At 42.6% G+C, this 26,048-nt stretch overlaps 1 protein-coding gene and 1 pseudogene across 1 annotated transcript in view; one reads left to right on the top strand and one right to left on the bottom strand.

The window, feature by feature from the left end:
- SUVH4 (histone-lysine N-methyltransferase, H3 lysine-9 specific SUVH4-like protein) overlaps nt 1-26,048 on the top strand; it is a 72,547-nt gene that overhangs the window by 17,560 nt on the left and 28,939 nt on the right. The window contains exons 8-9 of the mRNA XM_087383360.1: nt 14,542-14,640; nt 14,907-14,956. Coding sequence (XP_087239486.1) covers nt 14,542-14,640; nt 14,907-14,956 — 149 coding nt within the window. The remainder of the gene's footprint in view (nt 1-14,541; nt 14,641-14,906; nt 14,957-26,048) is intronic.
- Nucleotides 7,662-10,240, bottom strand: LOC147895134 (uncharacterized; annotated as a pseudogene).

Raw genomic sequence — 26,048 nt, 5'->3', positions numbered from 1 at the left:
CCATGTAGGGAATGCACAACATTTTATGTCTGGGAAAAAAAACACAAGGAAAAGCTTGAGATTTCTTTTGTTGAACATCTTTCTCTCATGTTGTTTCTGAAAATGATCTTGGACCTCAACAGATCCAAGAGTCTGTGTTTATTTACCGTTATACTTTTCTCGATAAAAAACAATCTGTGGTGTCATTGCCATTTTCTCACGCCCTGGGTCAAATACAAACCGGTTACTATTGAAAAGGGTCACAAAAGCCGGATGCTGCATCAAAGCACACAGGAGCGGGTCACTCCCTCTTGTTTGGGATGGAAGGACCTCCAAAACATACTTCCCTCCATTTGGAGGGAAATCTATCATTTGATAGAAAACACCATCCCACATTGACTCTTGCAAGAATAGTTTGGAGCTTCTTTCCAAATCAATCATGGGATCATAACTTGTGAAATCATCAAGAGATACCATCAAGGTCTTTTCAACATGCATCAGATCCATCAACTTTTTGGCCTCAACTTCATCCTTAATACTAAACACTTCATCTAACACCATGACTTTCTCATCAATAAGCTCAGTCCATAGTTGGTTGCATTGTTCTCCAATATCCATCAAAGCATCTTCTGAGCACATTTCAAACATCTCTACCATGCTATTACCACATATAATCACATCAGGTTCCAAGAGACTCACAACATCAAGGGAAGAAGGGGTGAGGATTTCACCGTTGTCGGCTCCTATTGTCAAGACTTCGAGCTCATTGATGCTTTCATCATCGAACAGTTCATCAAGACCCTCGAATTCTTTATCATAAGAAAAATCCAAAGGAGGAGAAAGAGAATCTGAAGGATTCAATGCAATCTGGTAGGGTATATGAAGTCCATATGGCTCATTATCATCTGCGGATTCACTACAGCTTTTAGAGGGAATTGATTCACTATGATTGCCACATTCGATCTCATCATTATCTGACCCCCCAGTAACTGATCTGGAAGTGTCCATGAGATGCACTTGAGGAACATTTGGACACTGCGAGCGGTAGTGCTTCTTTTGATTGCAACCGTGACAAACCAACTGAGACTTATCATGTGGAGCAGTAGTAGTCTTACTTTTTAATTCCATCAATTCAATGCGGAGCTCATGAATAATCTTCACAATATCAGGAGTTGGAGATACACCAATAGGGGTAGGGGAAAATATTCCAGAGGAGGGGGAGAAGATGGGAAAGGAAGAGGTTTTGTTAAGATGGATTCACCATGAGACACCTTGACTATCGTTGCAAAAGGGAAAGGAGGAATGATGACTAAATCACTAGACATTCTATCAAACTTCATTGCAATTGCTTTTGTATGCTCCATGGTCTTCGGGTCCTTTCACTTGAACTTGAGACGAAACTCATCAATTGAACCAGACACCATATGACTTAACACATACTGAGTCATTTTGGCAACAAACCCCTCATTATCTAGATGCATAGCTACTAGGCAATCCAAGAGCCCAGCTGCTCGATCCACATATCGACGCGCTGTCTCGTCTTCTTGCCTCAACCTCGCTATCAACAGATGAATATTTTTGGGCTTCTCTTCTTTACTGAAATACTCGACCAATGCTGTAGTTAAACAGGGCCAGCTTTCTTAAACTTCATCAGTCTGCCTCTTGTACCACACCTTGGAAAAATCATCTAAGAATGTGAGAAGAATCAACAATCATCTATCTTCAGTAAGAAAGTTGAGCGAAATACAACAGCGCTTAAAGGCCATAAGATACTCACTTGGATTTTCTTCAACCCGTTCACAGAACACATGAATGTCTGCCATGCTTGGAAAATGGAACAGAGAGATGAAATGAGGCTTATCTATTGGCAAACAATGGAAAGGAGAAGCTTGAACTAAAAATCAGGTGAAGATACATACACAAAGAATACATAGGCAGGGTAGGGTGTGACTGGTGTATTATGAAATACTGTACGGGAAGAATTTTTAGCATAGAATAGCTCATAGACAATCTTGAAAGGGCCAATTCTTATTGATCGAGGCATGACATTGCATCCATCTTTACAAGCGAGGGTTAGAGACACGGCGCTACATGAGGTTGTTCATCAAGGCAAACAAAAATGTCATCATAAATGTCAACAGTTGGAGAGCTTACACATCATCTTCAGCTTCTTTCAGTTCTTGTAATCGCCATGCTATTTCTTTAAGAGATGTGCGGTCTGGCATTCTTCTTTTGAGCAATGTCCTTGAGGACCTTCCTGATGATCTTCTGAAGTCGGTTAACTCGTATCAAATATGTCCAACACTTAGTTTCATGATGACAACAACCTTTGCATTTCTTACAAATGATCACCCTCCTTCGTGGCTTGTGGCTTTGTTGGGGTGGTGCTTTCACTTGCATCATGCGTGATTGAAATACAAGCTTCACGTGCCAAGAAATCAGCAACTAAATTTTGAGCTCGAGGGATATGCCGAATTTTTACATCTTCAAATTGGTTGTAAAGTTTCAATGCTTGTTGATGTCGTGAAACCAAGTCTTTGCTTTGCAACTTCCACCTTCCACTAACTTGTTCACATACTAGTTGAGAATCTCCTTGCACCTCAAGTTACTTGACGTGATGTTCTTGTGTCTTTTGTAGCGCAAAAATGAGTGCCGAGTACTCAGCTTGGTTGCATGTACTTGCAGGTACAGACTTGCTATAACAATACTCCTCACCACCCGGTGAAGTCAACTTTACACCCACGCCAACAGCCTTGGTCGAAGGTTTGTAAGCTCCATAAAATTGAAGAATCTAAGATGTCATCACACCAAGACTAAAATCCGGACATCCCAAGTTTCTCGGTAGTCCAAGATAGGTAGAAGGAGAGGATGGGGAGAATTCAATACTTGAGCTAAACGTTCAGCACCAAATAAACTTGCAATCCTTTGTTGATAGTTTACATTTAGATAAAAAAGAATTACAACTTGAAGCTCAAAATGAGGCACAAAAGGTTGATTAGGTACAAATGGATTCCTTGGTCGAAACATTACCAACCATAGCCCAGTCCTTGAAACCTTTGTAGTGAGATTGAGAATAAACCATTCAAGATGAGCTTATCCACAAGAATTAATAAGCAGATGCGCCAAATCTTTTCCAAGCTTGGAGAGCATCCCACACTTCGAAGGACATCCTTTTAACTACCTCCGAAGCAGCAAGTAGCTCGATCACCGTACAATGAGTAGAATTGAAATTAAAGTCCTCCCAGCGTATCATTAGTTCTTCACCTTGAATCATTCACGGTGTATCATCCCATCCGTCGTCTCCTTGAGCAATGCACTGTACGATCAGTTGTTGTGGATCGACATGAAGATAAAGAAAGAGATCTCGCTCATTAGGAGCCGTAAGGTGCGTAGAATCAGGCACCAAATTCTTAATCTCGTTGAGAAGTGACATAAATATCCACTCTCCTCGTGTGGTGGCGTCCGTGAAATGAACTTGAAAAAGTTCAGAATCTGTGATCTAGTAGGAGATATGAGTAGAGCATAGGAAGTGATTATAAAGGGGGAGGTCTTGGGTTCAAATCCCACTCTTTAATAAAAAGAGAGGAGAGAAACAGAGAAAGAGAAGAGAAAGAGAAAGAGAGAGAAGAAGAGAAGAGAGGAGGGATGCGAGATCTGTTACAGTTTTACAGAATCCCAAAAAAACTGTCCGCGATCAGAAGGCGTAAGAGTTCTGAAAATCGTCGTGATCTGTTCGCGATATGCGCGGATGTATACGGTAGACGCGTGGATGTACGCCTATAAACTCAGAGAGAGCACATATGTTTTGTAGAAATAGGAAGATTTTGTAACCATAGAGACCGAGAAGACACGCAGTTTGAAGGTGCAAAAGTAAAAAACTGTACACTGAAGAGACGTAGAGCTGCACCCAGTCGTAAGAGTCACTGATTTTACCTACTAGCCATGGAGATTTCGATCCCAGCAGTCACACTATTTCTAGTAGCCGAAAAAGAAATCAAGATAAGAGACTAGAGAATACGTATGGCGACGCTCAAGGGCCATAGAGGAATAGGAAACGTGAGGGAAGAAGCGTTAACCTGAGTGGGAAAAAGAGACTAAAAGGGGAGGGAATAAAGAGCGAGACTATGGTACAAGGGGAGAGAGAAAGGGTAGAGAAGAGCATGTAGATGATTGGAGGAGCAATGTAAAGATGCAGACTTCAAGAAAAGAGGATCATGCTTTATTTGAAAGGAAGGGAAGGGAGAAATCAAAATACTAGCTAGGTGGCTTTACAAAGAATGAGCGTGTCTCATCAAGGAATAGCCCCCTCCTTTTATAGCCAAGAGAGAGAGTCTCTCCCAATAAATGCATCCTCCCACATGCACGCACTCTCAATTGTGTGCGATAACGATTGGCCACATTTTTCCACATATATTAACTCCCATATTCGAAGTCTATGATACTTTCTTGGTCTCTTCCAAATTTTATAATACGTTTAAACATCTAGGAGGACAAGTGGAGGGTTGTCACAAGGAATCTTGTCACCTCATTCTACTTTCCTCATTATTTAACTTGTACTCTTAGACCTTCTATATCTCCTCCACATGAGAATCCAATATAATATCCATCTCCGCCTTCTTTATATTACTTCTCCCATAGACTTTGGGTCATATCTTACTAAATGCAGGCATGGGACCGCCTAGGTGGAGAGGTGGCACATGATGGAGCCATGCCAGCTTAACATTTTATAATATTACTACCATGAATTATGTACAACACACCTTATGGGTCCTCTTACGTGGAAGGATGGCACATGGTCATGCCCTGTCACCTAAACCCTGGGCCCTATGCACATCATATTTTATTATACTATTGCTACACAAATAAGCACACACACATATTTGTCTTTTCATTAGTCAAATTTATCCATAATAGTATGTACATAGATATATGTAGATATATCTATATGTACATCGATATATCTATATGTATATGTGTACATGTATATGTATACATATTTATGTACATGTGTATATATATATATACACACACACATATATATATATATATATATATATATACATATACATATACATATGCATATACATATACATATATATATATGTATATATATATACATATATATATATATATATATATATATATATATATGTATATATATATACATATATATGTATATGTACATATATATATATATATCTATGTACATATATATGTACATAGATATATATATATATAAAAGGCTCTCATTTTAAAAGATTTGCATTTTAAATAAATTGCATTTTAGAAGGATCTTATGCATTCTCGGCAAAATTTCAAGCTTCTAGGCCTTTACACTTTGAGCTCCATCTTGAGAGTATGAAAGGCAACAAGATGCAAGTCTATCAAGTAATGCAACCAGATGTGTTTTTTATTACATGCTCCACAATATAAAATTATAATGCAATCCACTTAAAATGCAATTCTTTCACGATGCAAATCTTTAAAATGGCAATTTGTTTGATATGCAATTGCATTTGTTGATGCTTGGAGCGATGCATGCTCGTTCTCACTTATCACCCATCGATACTCAAACATTAAAACCGAAACTCCGTTTCTTCCAGTGGCCGAAACTCCGAAACATTGTTCGTGTCCGTTTTCAATTTAGTTATTATTATTACATGTCATACATTACAAAGTTGAAAGATAGTACATACATCTTTAAATTTCACAATAACTTATAACTTTCAAGAATTCAAACTTCGGCAAAGCTGCACACGCTACATTAAAACGAGTGGGATAAAAAAGAGGGGAAGCATGCATTACAACATGTACTTGGGCAGTGGCATGCATAGTGATTAGTGGTGCTAGGTTAGAATAGCAAGGAATAGTTAGAGGTTACAAGGTTGAGTTTCTTTAAAGAGGGTAATTGCAACACTTTGTAGTCCTTTAAGGCGACTTTAACCAACATAGAAAGGGACATGTGTGTGTGTTTATCATAATTTATTAACAAATACATACATATATATATATATATATAAATATAAATTTTAATTTATTTATATTTATAATAATAGAATAAGCATAAACATAAAAAACATGGGATTAATATATATATATATATATACACACACACACACACATAGACACACACACACATCTTTAAGCGTCGTCTTGTGAGCATTGCACCTACACACACGCATACGACGTCCTTGACTCACAAGCCAGGAAGAGCACTCTTTCTTTTGGAATGCCCTCAGTGGATGTGCTCTAATCTTCATTTGCACCAATGGGCTCGATGCTCACCTAAGGCCCTGACTATATAGGCTTTCCATGCTTAAGCTTTTGCAAAAACACAAAAAGCACTCTGCTTTTCAAACACACAAACTCTATATCAAAGAGCATGCTCCCAAAAGCACAAAAGCAGACCCATGCTTTTTAAAACCAAGCATGAAAAGCACCCACGTGGCTTAAAGATATACATGTGCTAAAAAACATCAAGTGGACCCGGTACTTGTCACAAGCCGCTTGAGCTTTGACTTTGTTGTGATGTTGTCTGGCACTTTGTATCAGGGTCTTTTTCAGCTTGATTTATATGAGAAAGGATCCGATCTTGCACATTCAGTGAGCACTCCTAATGCTGCGATGTAGAATGTGGAGTTATGGCATGCCAGGTATGGACACATGAGCTATGGCAGCTTAATGACACTTTAGAGGCTTGAGATGGTTGATGCATTGCCTTCTTTAAAGTTGCCTCTTGCTCATGCATGTGAAGGTTGCATCCTTGGCAAGATGCATAGAGTTCCTTTCAAGAAGGATGGTGCAGTGAAAGCTACACGGAAATTACAGCTTATTCATAGTGATGTCTGCGGTTCCATGAGGACACTTGCTTTTGGGGGTTATCTTTATTTTGTTACATTCATAGGTAACTTTACCAACTACACTTAGGTCTATGGTCTCAAGGCAAAATCAGAAGTGTTTATGCATTTCAAAAACTTTGTGGCTATGATTGAGAATGAGACAGGACTCAAGGTGCAGACACTTCGCACAGATCGAGGGGGGAGTATATGTCTCATGAGTTTGAGGCATTTTTGAAGGAGAAAGGTATCACGCATCAACTTATAGTGAGGCTTACACCATAACAGAATGGCAAAGTTAAGTGGAAGAATCACATTGCCATGGAGTTGAATAGATGCATGCTTATAAGTAAGAAGTTGCCTCACAAGTTTTAGCTTGAAGGCCTTTGTGTGCCAACTATATTTTGAATCGGGCTCCCACAAAGGCTTTGAAGACAATCACCAAAGTTTTTGGTTGTGTTGCATATGCCCACGTGCCTGTGGAGTTTCGACACAAGTTGTCAGATAAGGCACTTAAATGCATTTTTGTGAGATATAGTTCACAAAGCAAAGGCTATCGTCTCTACAATCTTGCTACACGCAAGATTTTTGTTAGTAGAGATGTTATATTCTTTGAAAATTCAGCACATGCACATGCTGAATTTCAGATTCCATCTTCTTCAAATGATGTGTTTGAGGGGATGCTTCCTATAGCATTTGGTTCTCTCCTGAAAATCAGAATTTACAGCAACCTCTTCCTGATCCACATGCCCCGATTCAGCCACCGGTTGATTTTGTACCTCCACAGGGTGTGGATGATCCATGTCACATCTGACATGACAAAATCCTTAAAATAAGTACTATAGTCTATGCTGTAGCCACTAATATAGCACATGATCCATATGATATATCAGATCCAAAAATTTGACAAGCATCATGCATGCTCCATGAATCACTCCTCAACATCATCAGCATCCATGCTGTCATCTATCTCCTGACTCCGAAGTGTCAGGCTCAGATTAAGATAAGAGAGGATCCGCTCCTCTGGCCTTGCTGAAGTTGAAAGTGATGGACATGGCTCTTGATCTTTGTCTTTGAATGTGGATGAAAGAGCGAGTGGTACGGTTCGATGATTTCAACTCCTCATAAAGTAAGGAGTACATATTGCGCTCTTCTGGTGGGATATTTGGAATGAACTTCACCATCTCAATGTCAATCTTGTCCACATTCACCTGAGAAGGCTCCGGATTCTTGGCATTCCTTTCAAGGAGCTGGAGCTTGCAATGACAAAATACCAACCTCTCTAGCTGACAAGTACTCAAGTTTTTTCTCTTCTTTGTATGGACGAGTGTCCAAGTGCTCCAATTCCTCTCACATGGATTGGAACTGCAATCCTGAGAGAGCACTCTAACGGCAATGCGTTTCTGCACACAGAATTAGAATTTAGGATTTAGAAATTAGAATGAAGTAGAATGTAAGTTGTAACTCACTCTATACTATGTTGCATGATATGCATCATGCATGTAGTTGGAACTTAAGTCTATGGGTAGTAAATTACCAGTGTGGGACCACAATGCCTATACTTCTTCTACCATGAGACAAGCTGTAGCTTAGTCTCTCGAAGCTTTGCCTTCTCTTGACCAAAGCTCCCTGTACGGTTGCGGAAGGCCAAAAGATCATTTTGTATACGGCTTTGCATGTATACATCACCATGGATCACTACCCTGATGTATGTCATGAAGCCGTCATCAAGCTCTGTGTTCTCATATTGCTCCTCATTTCGCCATAGAGGTTGCAATACATTTGCTACTGCATGAATGGGTCTGTGAAACCAATCCCATCGCTTATTCCATATAGCCCTGATCTGCTCAATCCGTTAGAGAACAAACCATGGACAAAAAACAATATTCAAGAGTCAAGACCAATGTATAGCATGAAGACTCAAGAGTCAAGACTCCAGTGAAATAAAAATTTACATATAAGGAAAAACATACGAAGACTTACTGCTCTCCTCTCAAGTATTGTTGCTTGTTGAGAGACTCTCCAATCTTATCCATGTACTTATATAAAAGCCCAAGAGTGCTCCCCTCCATGTCTGTAATGCGCAAGATTGTGTAGATCGTATTGAGAGTTTTGATCAAATAAACCCTCAACCTCTACCCACTAGTCCTCTCTCATGACCGCACGCATAAAAGCTCTTGCATTAGGGCTCTCGTTGTCATCCCACTACATCCACTCATCTGAGTACACAGTGCGTACCAACTCCCTGCGAACTTGCAGGAGTCTCTCAAGCACAATAAACATATAAGCAAATCTGGTGGTTGCAGGTTGCAGTAGCTCAAGATTGCTTTAGGCCCGAAACATGCTCAAAACTTCTGGCCTCTTCTTCACAAATTTTACCTTGCTTCGTGTAGTGCAAAAGATAGAATCAACCCATTGTATTTCACCTATGTTCTCGATCAATAAGTCGAGGCAATGTGATGCACAAGGGGTTCACACAATACGTGAAAACTCGTCCTCTAGCATAGGGCCCATAGACTTGCAATTGCTCCCATTGTCTCTTACTACATGCACATCATTCTCATGTCCTATTTGCATGATTGCCTCCCATATATGACCCCAAATAAATAAACCGGTAACTATGAGACATGGGAGGGAGGCATCAATGGCTTTCAGAAACATAGTGCAAGACACTAGAATATTGTACTTCGTCTGCGTACATCTGACCATCTATCACACAATATAGTGCAGCCATACTTCTTCCATGTTTCCTTCAAGGGCTCTAGCTGCACGTCTATGCATGCTCTTTCTCACTTGAGCTCACGTACTTGTAGAGCTTCAGATGAAGGGCCTTCCCACTCGCATCCAATGCTGCGGATGGCTCTTATGGCCTTCCTCCATTGGTTCGTCTTGGCCACATGAAAGGGAATGGCACACTACATGAACAATCGGTTGAGCTCCCTAGTTGCCTCTACCGTTGCCTGCTTTTGAAACTGAGATTGGATGTTGGCCCTTTGTACAGAATTTCTAGGTAGTGGAGGAGTGGCTCGTGATACATCCTTTGGCAAAGGAGTCCTCTTTGCATGCATAGCTCACATAGAGGAATGGCCACTCTGTGACTGTATCTATGCTCCTCTTTACTGCCCCCAATGCTTGACTTGAACTACCTTCCTCCTCATTCGCTGGCTCCACAGAACTTGAATCTTTGGGAACACCCAAACGTTTCGCCTCCATTCTTCAAGGCTCTCCTTAACATCTTGAGGAACATAGGGGCATGGCCCTACGTCTTTGCTTGGCACATGGGCAAGATGGTCCTTCACACAGGTGACACTTCCCGTTTTCTCCATTCCACAGAATTTGCATTTCCACTTCTGAGAACCACCAGACCACTCATAACTCCCGAATTTCTCTACATGTTTCCACAATGCATCCGAAGTCCGAGCCATGCTGAGGACTGAGGAGAGCAAGGAGAAGAGGGCAAGGGTTGAGGAGAGCAAGGAGGAGAGGAGAGGGCAAGAAGGAGAGGAGAGGAGAGCAAGAAGGAGAGGTTGGAGAGGAGAGCAAGGAGGAGAAAAGAGGGAAAGGGATGAGGAGAGCAAGGAGGAGAGGAGAGGGCTGAGAGGAGAGGCTGAGAGTAGGGTGAGAGGGTTGAGAGGAAAGGTGAGGGCTGAGAGGAGAGGCTGAGAGGAGAGGTGAGTGAGCTGTGAGAGGGCTGAGAGGAGAGGTGCGGCTGAGAGGAGAGGCTGAGAGTAGGGTGAGAGGGTTGAGAGGAAAGGTGAGGGCTGAGAGGAGAGGCTGAGAGGAGAGGTGAGTGAGCTGTGAGAGAGCTAAGAGGGTCCAGGAGCTGCATGCGGGAGCGGAAGAGCAAGAAACGGCATCGGCTGGTGCGGCGTAGGTTAGCCAAAATTTGGGGCAAAAAACTGGAACCCTGAAATGCTGTTTCCGTTTTTGGAAACGGCACGGAAATGGCGTTCCGTTTCGGGGCCACCGAAACGGTGTTTCTGTAAACTATGCTAGCATGGAATTCCCCATGAAGATGGAGGATCTTAGAACACAAAAACCTTAAAAAATGAACGAACATGAGTCATGATGAAAGAGTGCAATTGAATCCAAGAGTGCAAATGCTAGAGTTTACAAATTAGGGTACATTCAGCCTTTTATAATGAGCTGATATGAAAACCTAATCTAGGATGCATATCCTAGTGACGTTTGGTAGTAGGGGCCATATCAGTCCTAATAATACAAGATACACTATGGATATTAAATTAAAGCTTTTTGAAAGGGCTATTGAATCACCCTTTCAAAGGTATACCATTACAACTGAGAATCATGAGAAATCATGCTGTGAATGTAGAATAATGTAAATGATATGCAATAAATTTGCAAAGATATGTAGTCATTATCCTTCAATTCCCCCCTTCTGTGAGTCCCAATGCTTCTCATTGCCTTGTAAATCTCTCTCTTGTAGAGCCTTTGCGAGGGTATCTGTTGGTTTGTCTTGTGTAGGACAATATATCATCTCTACTAGTCCTTCCTGCTCGTTTTTCCTAAAGAATTGATCCTGAATATCAATGTGTTTGGTACGGGCGTAGAACATTGGATTCTTTGTCAATATAATACAATTCTAACAAAGAATCTGAATATGGCTCTTTTGCTGACATCCAAATCAACAAATATCTGCAAAGCCATATGCTCCCACAAACTCATGCTGTGGCTGCCATATACTCTTCCTGTGTAGATGACGATGCTATTGCTACACCGATATACCATGGCTGTTCCAAGAGTAAAACAATAACCTATAGCTGGCCTCTTGGTTTGTGCATCCCCTGCCCAGTCTGAGTCACATGCGCGCTCAAGCATTACATCCTGAAATTTTCCATAGAACAATCCCATATGCAAGGTGTTTTTGCATACCTCAGAATTCTCCTTGCAGCTTTCCAATGAATAGCTTTTGGCTGAGGCATTTGTTGACTTCTTACTACCAGTGCATATGAGATATCTGGTCTGATGGAGTCAGATAAATAGACTTCCGATAAGATGCCTATAAATAGTAGGATCCCATCTCCATCATCATCATCATCTGCTATACTCTTTTAGCCTACTTCCATAGGTGTGGCTGTAGGTTTGCAATCTTCCATTTTTGGACTTTTTAGTAGCTCTATTGCATACCTTCGGTGAAACAAAGATGCTGTCTTCTTTTCGCTTCATGTCTATACCCAATAAATAATGCAGTAAACCTAGATCTAACATTTAAAATCTTTGTTCAAGCTTCCCTATTTGCAGCTGTAATCAGCTTTTCATTATTTCTTGTTATGATCAAATCATTCACATAAAGCACCACCACCACAAAGCTGCCTTGGTATCTAAGCATATAGAGACTCTGATCACATTTCATTTTCTTCATTTTTATGCCTCCAAAGAAACCATCACTCTTGGAATACCAAGACCTTGGTGCTTGTTTGAGATCATATAATAATTTCATCGTCCTGCACACCTTGTTTTCTTGTCCTTGATTCACAAATCCTGCTGGCTGTTCCATATACACTTCTTGTAAGTCACCATTTAAGAACATTGACTGAACATCCATTTGATGAAGCTTCCAACTGTGTTGTGTTGTTAAAGCAATTACCCTCTCACAGTAAATGCTTCAGGTGCAAAGGTTTCAAAGTACACTATCCCTTCTACTTGGGAATAACCTTTTGCACCACACCTTGCTTTGTACTTGCACATGTTTCCAGCTGCTTTGTACTTCATCGTGTAAACCCATTTGCATACAACAACATTTTTACCTGTTGGTAGGTCCACAAGTTTCCAAGTATTATTTTTCATAATGGAATTTATTCAGTTTGCATAACATCCAACCACTTGTCTGATTTGTGTGCTTCCTTGAAAGTCTTAGGCTCATTCGTATCCAAATTTCTGCATTTGAGGGCTCTATTTATCTCCCTCTCTGCTGATCTGGTGACCTCTCTTTGAGCTGTTCTCAGATAGATTCTCAACTTCAAGTGTCTTCAAGGTCCACTGAGGAACTCTGTCCCTTTTCTTTGGTGTCATTGCTGCTCATCCAAAAGTACTTCATTTTTTGACTCACTATCATAATATAGACTACTCACTATCATAATATAGACTACGTTGGTCAAGCTTTTCTGAGATGGTATCCTCTTCTGCTGCTTACTTAGGTGGTTTCTGTCTTTCACCATCATTTTTTGGCAGGGTTTTGGGCATTAGTGACTGTTCTTCTTGCTGTTGATCCTTCTCCCCTATTTTGTTGAGGATCCCAAGTGAAATTGTTTACCTCACCAAAAAGATTGTTATCTTCAGCAAATAATTTCTTTTGCTGCAGTAAGCATCAATATTCTTTTATGGTATGTCTGACCTTGTTTGCTCTTCAAGTGTCAACGTCTTTGAAGTGTGTTGTTCTCTTCATTGTATCAACCATTCTAATAGATCCTTTGGGTGAAATTCCCATGCTTGGTTGTGCAAGGGAATTGGTGCTTTGCAGCGATGTGGACTTTTGGCATCTATGTTGTCTATGCTCGAGACTGTATACATATAGTTGACATATAAGTGATCTAGTGAGTGGTCATTCAAATGGTGGTAGAATGAGTAGGAGGTGACTAGGGGAGAAAATTTGTATTGGTCAAGACTCAAGATAGGGCAAGGCAAAAAGATAAGTGTGAGTGATTGGCTGCTTGCATAAGGGGGACGATTGTGAAATTGATAAGCTGTGACCACCACACTAAGGCCATATGGGCAGCATGTGTATTCCTAGGATCCCGTCCCTTTGTGAAATCCATTATACATAAATCATTTCGTATGTTGCACATATCCAATACTGCATATATATGGGATTGAGATGTGGTACAACCCGGCATGTACTGGTGTAGTATATACTTGACCTTGCTAGGGCATTTGGTCTCATCCTCCTTCCTAGCAAAGCCTCTTTATTCCTTCTAATGAGGAGTGGATTGTGTGTTTAAGGGAAGAATTGACAAACCTATTCTGTGCATTGATATGCATGATGCATTAGCGGTGGCGGAGTGGTCCTCTCTAGGTCTCCTCCATAATGCTCAGGTCCACATGTGAAAAGGATGTGACTTGCATTTGCGTCACCTTGATCTCTCTCTTGAAAGCAGTCAGTGGTATGGGGGGAGAGGAATCATAAGAATGACTAAAGGGGGAAGAGGAACAATCATGGACGGCTAGGCTTTCAGCAAGTTTCAAATGTGGCAAATCAGTATTAGACATATGGGGATGGTACAGGAGGTGCCAATAGACATAAGAGGTAGGATGTCATATAAATGGGTAAAATTCTTGGACAAGAGCCGAAATGGTAGGAACATCCTATAGGAAGAGAACTCATGGGAACATTCCTCAGTATTCTGATCCCAAATAACTAACCTCCAATAGTTCAAGTTTTCTGAACAACATCGACAATGTTTCAGAATTTCCAAATTTAAAGGTTTTCATGACCTTGGATTTATTCCTTTCATTATCTACTGCTTGGTAGGCTATAGAACTCTCCTCCTTTAGGCTAAGGCGTACTGCACATGTCAAGTCATTCATGTACATTTTTCATCTAATTGCAAGCATAAAGGAATTGGTACTCGAGTTTTTATCTCAACTTCATAAAGCCTCAAGTAACTTAGAATCTTACTTGCTTTTCCTTGTTAGCAATAATCATTTTTCTTAGTTTTTCTACAAGGCTTCGAATGTGGAGTTATGACATTTGATTATTTGATTCCAGGTGAAGGAATTTTGGGCAGAGAAGGGGATTTCCGGATTTACAGTGTTCAAATTTCGTTTGCATCGTATAGAGGGACAGCCAGTCTTGACAACAGATCAGGTTAATGCCATTTGATATACAAATGCTTGAATCATAACATTGAAATCCCTTCCCCTCTGTCAAAAGATCGATAGGCAGTTCTGACGATAAATCACGGTAATGCATTTGGTTAAATGAAATCCCTTTCCCCTCACATGGACAAAAGAAAAGAAACCCTTTGCGCAGATAAGCCCTAGTACATGAGCTGAGCTTCTAGTGCAAAAAAATGCTTCCTGAATGTTTAGGTTCTTGAAACTTCAGAGAGACTGTGTTGTTCCTTTTTGCAGGTTCACTTTTGCAATGCTCAAGTTCCATCAAGTCCTGCTGAATTAAGAGGGTAAATCCGTCACTCTGTTTGAAGAACGAATTTAGCATTTCTAACTTTGTTGTGCCTTTTTACCCTTCCCTCTCCTTCCCTTCTTTTGTGTTTGTTTGTGTGTGTGTGTGTGTGTGTTTGTGTGTGCGCGTGCTGGCCATAGCTTAGTTTGTTTGCTCTTGTTTGTGCCATTCTAGGAACTGCATCACTCACGTTAAGAGGCCCATAAGGAATTTTCTACCCACACGCTAGACCCGCATGAGGAGGATTTGGATGTCTCTTGCATTGAGCTTTTCTTTTAATGTTTTTGATGGATAGGGCATTGGCTCTTTTCTGGAGCCCTGCCTTGTTGTAAAATGGTTGTTTCATAATATAATGTTTTTAGTTTCACGAAAAAAAAAGTGTGTGTGTGTGTGTGTACGTGCACACTCATGCATACTATACACACACATACATACATACACAAATATATGCATGTGTGTGTGTGTGTGTGTGTGTGTGTGTGTACGTGCACACTTATACACACATACACATGCAAATATTTGTGTATGTATGTTGTGTATACTATACCATACCATACATACATACATACATACATACACACACACACATATATGCAAATACGTATGCGTATGTGTGTGTGTGGGGAGATTGACAAAAAAAAGTGTATGGAGAAAGAAAGAAAGAAAATTTATTATAAGTCTTCGAAAGACCAAAGGTCTATAAGACTAAAAGAAACTTGATACAATGATGTGACGGGTGGAACCGTTATGGGGCATCAACACCCATGTTGAGTACAAAAAAGAAAAACCCATAATCATGATCATAACCATAAAAATCAATATAATGACATCAATACATAGAGAAGAGGCTCTTCGAGGCAAGGCGTCAACCTCGAGAAGGGGGCGTTGCTGAGTGAGGTTGCTGTGGTCGCATAAAATCTGTGATAGAGTGCTGGTGCCTATTGGTGTGCGTGGCCCTTACTACGGTCTCTTGGCCGTAGCCTTGCAACGAACAAGTATTATTGTCACGCCTCCAGCCTAGCGAGCATAGAGGAAAGGTTCCCAAATGTGATTTGTGCCTCAGTCCGTTGGGAGTCTGTCAAATCTTTGGCTCGGGTCCTCGTGTTTGCCGTCTTTGAAGGTCCCGTTGATTGGTACAATCTCTACTATCTGATTGGAAGAACTCAGTGCTCATGCTTTGAGAGGAGTCTGATTGCATAGCCTAAGGACGCCTACGTGTCTGGAGCTAAGATTCCCTATGTCGGGATGGCCTCATGGATGAAGGTTGCCAAGCATCTCTGATATGGGTAGGAAAGGAGATTGGATAGGGGTCTGTACTCATCCCTGAAGAGGCAGTGCTAACGACTTCTAATCTCTAGTATGTGGGGCATCTGAGAGCTAAGAGCTGCTTTGACTCGATCTCCTGGTGGTTACATAGAGTGTAGATGCGACCCTCTCTAGTTATATGACACATCTCTGCACTCTTGAAACCTCTGATCTGCAAAACAAACACACACCACGTGAGAAACTGAGCAGGTTGCTCACCACCCAACCATGACATCTACGGGATGTGTTCCCAAATCAGGAGATGTCCCCTCCGAGCCACGAGCTGAGCTACTGGCACGAACTCCCAATCAGATCCAAACCAGCCTGGTGTCCCATACCACCAGGTGGCGCTGTGAAGCCCTGGATCTGCCACTGGGCCTTGGGCTACGCTAAGATGCAGGCGCGCGTGCGCGACTCAATCCAAGAACAGACCTGGCACCTGGGAACGAAACTTGCTCCCAACTGCACACTGAGAACTGAACCCCCTGGGCCCCTTTTATAGACTTGGGCCCCAGCGCCAAAAATAGCAAAGACCTATAAATAGTTCGTACCCTTGCCACTTAACCCGAGAATCAAGCCTGCCTAGCTCTAAGCCTTCCCAGGCTAACCTGAGCTAGTCCTGTGTACCTAGTACACGTCAGATACCAATCCGTGCACATGACATTATACCTCCGCTCGGCCGCTCTTAATATGGAGGTGGTGTGATGAAATGCAAAATTGTCCGATTGATATCCTTAAGGAGTGGAGGAGGTGGATTCGTGTATATCTTGGTTGATCAATGAAGCCCTCGGGCGTGTGATGAGATCTGCATGCAATAGTCTCTGTAAAAGGTGGACTTGATAGGGAGCTTTCACGGTACTAAATGTGTAACTGTAAGAGATCCTCTTGGATGACCTCGTTTACATCGTGATTAAGTGAGATGGAGGGAGCCTCAATGTTGTACTGGAAGGGAGGTAACTTGTCTATATGGAGTCCCAAGCTCTCAAACCATTTGCAAATACACGCATATTAACACCTTTGGTTACCCTCTACGGCCAGTGCCATAGATGAGGACAAGGCAAGGAAGTTGATGTTGCCCTGTGGTAGAAGAGCCATATTCTCTGATGCGGTAGAGGTAAGTGATCATCCAAAACATTGCATCGAGTTGTAGGGATGCTCTGACCTCAACTAGGACTATAAGATGTGGGATTGAGGGCCTATTGGGAATCATTCATGAAAGCATAAGAATATGAAGCTTTCCACATGAGAGAGAGAGAGAGAGAGAGAGAGAGAGAGAGAGAGAGAGAGAGATTATTAAAGTCTCCGTATATCCTGGTGGGTCAATGAAACCCTCCTCTGTGATGCGTAAACAATGATCTTGTAAAAGTTGAGCTTCACTGGAAGCTCGCTTGGTTCCAACTAGGTACGGAATGTGTGTAGCTGTAAAAGACCCTCGCGGATGATTTGGTTGACCTCGTGTGACAAGAGAGGAGAGAATGACACGTCTATGCTATATTGGAAGGGAGGGAGTTTGTCTATGTTGAGTCCAATTCACTTAAGCCATCTCTCTGTGCTGCATGCATACCAACATCTCTGGTCACCTGTTGCTGATAGTGCCATAGAAGAGGTCAATGCTAGCGATGGTACTCTGCTGCGCCTACGAGTGCAATCCCCGTACTGCGTGACCAAATATAGGTAGGTGATAACCTGAAATGTTGCATCCAGTGGTAGTGGGGATGACCCAAACTCAGCTTGAATAATTTGGTGGCTACGGATGGCTTACCGCAGATCATCCGTGATAGCATGAGAACCTGTAGCTGCTCCACACGAGACCACTCTATATCTGATAGATCCGGTCCCTAACAAGGGCTGCCGTACATCCCCGTTGGACGGACCAAGGAGTCAAACAACAATCCCTTGGTTTGCGGATCCTGAAAGTGTGAGTGGAAGTACTACTGTAGCTACATGTATCTCCTCTGGGGGCTCTTCAAGTTCAGCTTTGTCTTCAGCTAGAAGATTGGCATGATGCTTCTCTTGTTCTTGTGCTTTCTTCTTGAAGCAATGGGCTTCAATGTGTCCTTTCCTTTTCAAAACCTGCAAATAATGTTCTTTTTGGTCTTCCATTTGCTTGTGGAAGCAAATGCATGATCAATAGGAGAGGCAAGAGCGGCTTCCTTATTGCGACGATCCTTCTCAATGAGGAGGGCCACCATATCATCAAACGTGGTAGAGGCAAGACAAAGGATCTCAACAGTGTGCTCAAAGCAAGAAATGCCATGCATGCTCTTCAAAAAGACGGCCATCTTTTCTTCATCATCAGGAACACTCTTCAAACTTGAGAAGGGGGGAGAGAAGTAGAAGTAGAATTTATTAGCGTCCTCAGGGGGCCAAAAACGATCCATGGGACCCGTCTCAATATAATGTAAAAAGAGTCTCCTCAAGGAGAGGGGTCAAGAGTTTATGAGTTCTTGACGACAAGTAAAAAGACGAGTGACAAAAGATCCCAAAGCTGCCGGATCAGAGAATTGATGTGAACTGAGCAGAGTCCTCCAGTATCTGCTGGTAGTCCTCCCTAATATGTGCATAACGGGGGCACTGTAGAGCTACATGTGCCTCCGTCTCAACTATCTGCATGTCACAAAGGGTACAAACTCTAGCATGTTTGGGTTGGTGTATCCAAGCTCCCTGCTCAATGGCAAATGTATGAGATCTGGTACGGAACCTGGCTATGTTCCTGCGATATAGAAGGGGGATAGGTGTGCTAATATAAGGCTGAGCATATGTCTCTATGGACATGTATGTAGACCAACATGTGGGATTTTTGTTGTCTTGATAATATTCCAGCTTTACCCTCTTTTCACTTGTCAGCCAGTGATTTTGTAAAGTGCTCAGTAAAGACAGTTGAAAATCTTGCATGTTGATCTTTGCAGGCAGCATGGTCAAATATGCTTCCACTTTCCATTTGTTCAAACATTTTCTTATGTCGGTTGCCCATCCTGTGCAGATGATCTTACTTTTGTAGTTCTTTTGAAGCTTTGTGCTGGCCTTCCATGCTCTATGAGGCAGCCTATCAGGTTGCATTTGCTGTACCTCTATTAGGTATTGCATAACTCTGATCAATGCATGAAATTCAATCGGTCTCCTTCCCGTTTCCAACAGAAGTACTGAGTATGGAGTAGTGGGTTTGACACCAAGGTGTCGCCTTAAGAAAGCTTTTTGCATTTTCTCAATATCATTCCATGTAGAGGCTGAAATGCTGCCTCCCCATACTTCCACTCCATATAATACTGTCTGCACTACATATGCATCAAACAATACATTTCGAATTTTCCAATTCTTGGTGTCGGTGTGCCTGCAATCATTCTCAAACTGGTAGTACTTCCCCCAGCCAGTGTCCATCCTTCTGTGTATACATTGCCACCATCTGTGATCTGCCGGGATATCAACCCCTAAGTATTTGAAGGTGCTGACGTACTCAATAATCTGTCCATCAAAGGTGATCTCAAGGGGATTTTTTGGCCGATTGGTACAGATTGCCATCATCTTTGTTTTCCCGACATTTACTTGCAGCCCACTTTCCCTACAAAAAGTCTTAAGCACTTGTAAAAGTTTATGCACAGATTCTGGATCGTATGCAAAAAGAACGACATCATCTGCGTATAGCAACAATAGCACTGTCTGAAGCCCCAGTTGCGGTCCTTGCAACCCTTCCTTTGCTGCAGATTCATTGATGAGTTCCTCCAGTTGGTCAATGCATATTCCAAATAAAGTAGGCGATAGAGGGCAGCCTTGCTTCACTCCCATATTACTCTCAAACGCATCGGACATACCCTGTGTTTGTTTGAGTCGGCATAATACCTTTTTATAGATGCGAGAGATGCCTACTCTTAAGGCCAAAGGGACTCCTATTTCTTGCATTCTCTTCCATAATCCTCCTCTTGGAACTGTGTCAAATGCTTTCTTGAAATCCACAAAACAACAAAATAGAGTGCGTCCTCTCAGTCTGCATTCATCCATGAGGACTCTCAAGGTAATAAGATGGTCGGCTGTCCTGTGCTCCTTGCAAAAGCCTGCTTGTCCGCTGGCTCTTTTCTGTGCCTCTTCTTCCCAAGAGTTGATTTTCATTTCAAGCACTGTACTGAAGAGCTTGGCCAATGTAGAGCTGACTATTATAGTTCTGTAATTTGTGACTGAATTTTTGTCTCCACCTTTGTGTAAAGGCTGGACCCAATTTTCTTGCCATTCTTGAGTAAAACCATGGTGTAGGGCATGTGTTAGGATGAGTGAGAGCCATGTTCTTGCTCGGTCTCCGGTCCATTTCACAAATTCAGCCTGTATCTTCATGTGATCTGATGCTTTGCCATTAGCCATCTTCTTTAGTCCAACTTCAATGTCTTCAAAGCTCAAAGGACTAGTGCATGTGACCGATAGATCCTCCTTCCCCATTTCAGTAGCATGTGCATGATTGTACAACTTGGTAACATAATCGAGCATGGTTGCATCTGATATATCCCCGATGACCTGTTTTCGTCTGCCTTTCACTTGTTTCCAGCCCTTTCTTGGATTTTTTATGAAAGTGATCAAATCAGATTTCTCTCTTTCCAAAATATATATTCTTTTCTTTTTCCTTGTGAGGGCATTGTATGTCTTCTCCAGTTGTTTACATTCCTCGTCATACCATTTCTTGTGTGGTAACCCTTTGAGCTGTTTCTTTTTTCTTGCATTTGCTGCTCCAAATGTTTGTGTGGCTGAGGTAAGTATTGCTTCCTGCAAGGCTGTCCATGTGGGGTTGGTTATTGTGCTCAGCTTTGCATTGAGAGTGTCTGCATAAACTTGGTATGTTTGTCGGGGTCCACTTTGAAACCTCCTGCATGTGCTGAAAATTTCTGCTCCTTATGTTGAAGGTGTATGTCAAGATCTATCCATATTGGGAGATGGTCCGATTCCGGATATGTCATCCCTATGTTGAAGCTTTTGATAATGGGTATAGTGTCCACATGTACCAAGGCATAATCTAGCACACTCTGTCCTCCGTTGGCTGAAAGACACGTCATTTTGTGGGTGTTGGGGAATAATTGCATTCCATTCAAGACTGGCATGTGCAGTCCATTAATCATGCATCTGAGTGCTCTGCCTTGTGTGTTGATGGTGTCATCCTCGGATGCTCTCTGCCACATGGTGTCCGCTTCTATGACTGATTCTTCATCCATTTCATCATGTGTGATGGGCTGAAACTGTATTTGACCAATTCTTGCATTAAGGTCCCCCATCACTATGACTTGACCCTTTTCTCTGAATTCAGCCACATCGAAACATATTGCTTCAAACGCATCACTAGGGTCCACTCCGTGTTTGTGGTAGAAGGGTGACTCATTGTGCGGTATGTAGCAACCTGCAAGAAAGACGAGGCATTTGCTAGACTCTATTTTCAGCCACATGTATCTTTTGTATTTGTCCATTTTATGGAGGCTGACTTTTTTTGCCATATGTTCCTGTATTAGGCATGCAACACCTCCGTGTCCTCTTTTCCCCACTTGCCTTTGGTATATAGAGTGTACCACATACCCAGGTATCTCCGGGATCCTGCATGTTTCACTTTCCCAGGTCTGTCCTAAAAAGATGATGTTTGCATCGTGAATGAAGGCATTTATGCTTATCCCTTTATGCCAAGGGAAACCTCTGCAATTCCAAAACATGACTTGTAAGCATTTGTGTTTCCCATGGGCCACGAATTCCTATTTTGCATTTTGATCCCCATCTTGTGTTTGGGGCAGCTTTCCTTGTCTCATTAGTCTTTCCGTGTATTGTTTTCTTCGCACTTCCTGCTGTTTGGGGGTATGGTCTTCACTGACATAGAAAGGTGTGCCTTTGAGATACACTTTATTGCTATCCAAGATAATCTCCCTTTTCTGTGGATCTGCTATAGTGCACACAATAGCCCTTTTATTGGGCTTGTCTTCTTGTGTTTTCCCTACGCAGTGGGCTGCATATACAGTCACTTCAGGCATCGCAAAGTGTTCTGAAAAGAATTCAGTCACCTCTTTGGCTAGAGCCAGAGGGGTTTCCTTATCCATCTCCGGTAGACCACGGATGACAATGTTCTGAGACCTCTTATCTCTTTCTCTCTGTTCCCGGACATCCTGGACATCTTCTTGCTTTGGGGTTGGGGGACGTGGTCGTACTTGGGTTGATTTCGATGGATCTACAACATGTTCTGCATTGGCATCTTTCTTGGAGACTATGTCAATCCACTTCTTCCCTTCTTGCACATCCTTTGCATCTCGTTCAATAGGTTTGGCTTGCATGAACTTTTGCATCTGTTGGCATCCACTATCCACTGTATTCTCCAGGGTATCCACTCTTCTTTGGAGTTGCATGACAGTTTTTTGGAGCTGGAAATTCTCAGCTTGTAATTCGATGAACATATTCATGAGCATGTCTATCTTCTTGCTGTTCTTGGTGCCAAACACTTTCCCAAAAAGAGTATTTAGGCCTGGATGTTTGTTCAACTTGAAAGGAGTCTGAAAGGACCCCATGTTTCTTGGAAAAAAGGCAGCCCACTTCCACTAATCTAAGGGCCTTAGCACATGGATGGGGCTAGCATGGGTTTAGGATGGGAATATTTTCGTCATCATTACTCCCATCCTACACCAAGTGGTCTAGGATGGATTCAGAATGGGACTAGCCACTTTTGCTCCCATCCTGGACCATGGCCTCTAGACCCTGGCAGCCAGAATGGGTTCCCCTTTTTTAGGGATTCAAAAACATGGAAGGATGACATGTGTCCTTGTCCCCACAAGGTCCCCACCTCTTAAACACATGAAGTGATGCCATGTGTCCTCTTCCTCCTAAACCATCCGTAGTTCTTTTTTTGTTAGCACATGGTGGGATGGGAATAGGATAGAAATATGCATGGGACCACTTGGGACCACCTTTTCCCATTCCCATCCTATTTCTTCCCATGTGCTTAGCCCCTAAGGAAGAGTATGCACTCTGTTTAGAAATAAAGAAAGAAGAAACTTTCTTGTGTTCTGTGTGTATGTAGATGATCAACTTTGCTGGAGAGGTGCAGTGCAATGTCGAGCTGGTTGTCGATGGCAAAGGCAGGTGGGCTGTTCTTGAGCTGATTGTCAAAGGCGATGTGGGGGCTGATTGTCAATGGCAATGTGAGGGCTAGCGACGTGGAGGTTGCGCAGGTCAAGTGGAAGGTCCAGGGCGAGAGCAGCGTGCACCAGGCAGCAGACTATCAATGAGTATGAGTTGAGCTGGCTGATTGTCAATGGCGGTGAGGCTAGTCGAGCTGATTGTCAATGGTTGTTGAGAGCCATGCAATGAAGTCGAGCTGATTGTCCTGCTAGTTGACGATGAGAACAATGCAATGCAGGTCGTGACTAATGGCTGATTGTCAATGGCTGCTAGTCGGGCTGATTGTCAATGGTTGCTAGTCGATTAGCATGAGAGCCAATCAAGCTGATTGTCCTGCTAGTCGATTAGCACTAACGATGAGCAATGTAGGTCGTGACCAAGGTGGGCAAAGCTTATGTGCACCAAGCAACGAGGTGCTACTCGACGTAAATACAGGCGAGGCGAGGGCGGGTAGGTCGCGGTACAAGCGAAGGCTGGCAAGTCGGCGAGGTGCTGAGCCATCCCGCGTGGGTGTTGCGGATGCGTTGCGAACGCTGCGGGTGAGAGAGAGAGAGAGAGAGAGAGAGAGAGAGAGAGAGAGAGAGAGAGAGAGAGAGAGAGAGAGAGAGAGAGAGAGAGAGAGAGAGAAAGAAAGAAAGTGTATTATTGTCCACTAAAGGCCAAAATGGGCCCATGGGACATCAAGAACTCTGCATACAAGATAGCACAAAATCAACGTGCCACAAAGAAGAGGCATCGTCGAATATCATCTAAGTGCTACGCAATACAATGCAAGTACATAATGTCAAATCTGAGCCTAAATGCAAAGTAAACTAGATGCAAGGAAACCGCCCGTGGGTGCAAAATGGGGGGATGAGTACAATATGCCAATGCAAAGATACAAGTCCAGGTGTCACGGAGTCTGAGAACCAAAATAATACTGGAAATCCTGTCCATCGACTCTGCCTCCTGCTATGAGAGTACAAATCTGAGCAAAGGTGAGGTGAGCGGCTGGTGGGGTGAGATCTCCATGAGTAAGTCTCCTCCGAAAGCTGCCATCATCCTGGATCGTCTGGAGATGAAGCGACGAGTACGTCCCCTATGTAACAAGATCCTGCGGCGTCTACAAACCATCTCATATGTACATCCACAGGGTGGAGGCAGAGAGAGAGAGAGAGAGAGAGAGAGAGAGAGAGAGAGAGAGAGAGAGAGAGAGAGAGAGAGAGAGTCTATTAACGTCCATTGGAGACCAAAAGGTCTATGGGACATCAAGAAACCCTCTAGTACATCTGCTTTAGGGAGGAGGGCACATGGCAGCTTCCATGGAGTGCAAAAAGCAACCCATATTATTTAGAGTACCAACATGATAATCTGGAAGAGTAAACAACCATACATCAATTTAAGATTGAGAGTCTTTTGGTTTTGATTTAAACTCTTTAATGAGTGCTACGCCTTTCACGGTGGTAAACTGCCCATTTTCCATCCTTTCTGGCAGCCCTTAAGCTAATTTAGCTGCTTTAATCTTGAGTTGAGCTTGTGTAAGCTCCTCTGCTATCCATACTTTGGTGCCGTTCAACTTGTGAGATTGTCGAAGAAGCTTGAGCCGCATATCTTTTGACTTCAGAGTAAGGATTGCATGACCTCTATAGTGCAAAATAGAAGCTAGCTTGGAGTTGTCATCATCTTGCTCATCATCATTCACCCATTCAATGTTGGGCAAGCTTGCTTCGATCTTTGTCAATATTTGACTATATGAGTCCTCCTCTTTGCACCAATCTTTTGGGAGTCCCCCTATTCTAATCTTCAACGCATTATCACATCTAGCTTCGTGTTCTTTAATCTCTACTTGAATATCAGACTTACTTGCTTTGTTGTCCACTTTCACAATCACTTCCTTCTTAGCAGTTTGTACTTCAATGTGAACAAGATCTTTGACTGTAGAGACTAGCTGCAGGGTAGGGGGGTAATCCTTACAAGATTTTACAGCTTCTCCAGCTCCAATCGTAGCTCTCTCACTGCTTGCTGCATATAAAACTTTTGATCCTGTCGTTTTGAGCCTTCTTGTTGGTAATTCCGTGCATATGGAGAGGGTGTCATGGTTGCAACTGTAGAGTATCGAGTCCTGATGGATGTTGAAGGAGTTGAGGAGTTGAGGGGGACTTAGAGGAGAGGGTAGGCTAGTCCATAATTGGTTGTGTGTTGAACCCCCTAGCTTAACCTAACCTCCGGGTTGTGGGTTAGGCCCAACTCGGGGCTAGGGAGGACTAGGACTAGGTCTAGGGCTAGAGCTAGGTATGGATGGGAGGAATGGAGAGGTTTTGACGAGGGGAGGTACGGAAGTACGACTCTAAGATGTGGTACGGACGGATGTACGACCAAGGTACGGACAGGTTGTACGGTACGAGCTATACAGACATGTTGAGCGGATGGTTGTACGGAGGTACAGAAGGAGAGGTTGAGCGACTGTACAGAGGTACGGATGGGGAGGCTGAGTTGTACGGAGATACGGAGAGGGAGGTTGAGCGCCGGTGACGGCAAATGGGAGAGAGAGAAAGAAAGAAAGAAAGAAATTTTATTAAAGTCTTCAGGAGACCTTGAAGGCCTATGAGACTAAAGATAACTAGTACAATAAGCATAACGGTGGCGGTCTCAAAATGGTCCGGCCAACCGTTTCTTCAAAA

Source organism: Dipteris shenzhenensis, chromosome 13 (assembly GCF_047967505.1).
Source record: "Dipteris shenzhenensis isolate YYH24624 ecotype China chromosome 13, Dip_SZ_1.0, whole genome shotgun sequence".
NCBI classification, from domain to species: domain Eukaryota; kingdom Viridiplantae; phylum Streptophyta; class Polypodiopsida; order Gleicheniales; family Dipteridaceae; genus Dipteris; species Dipteris shenzhenensis.
Note: the sequence above shows the minus strand (reverse complement) of the source record. Positions and strands in the feature narration are given on the sequence as shown.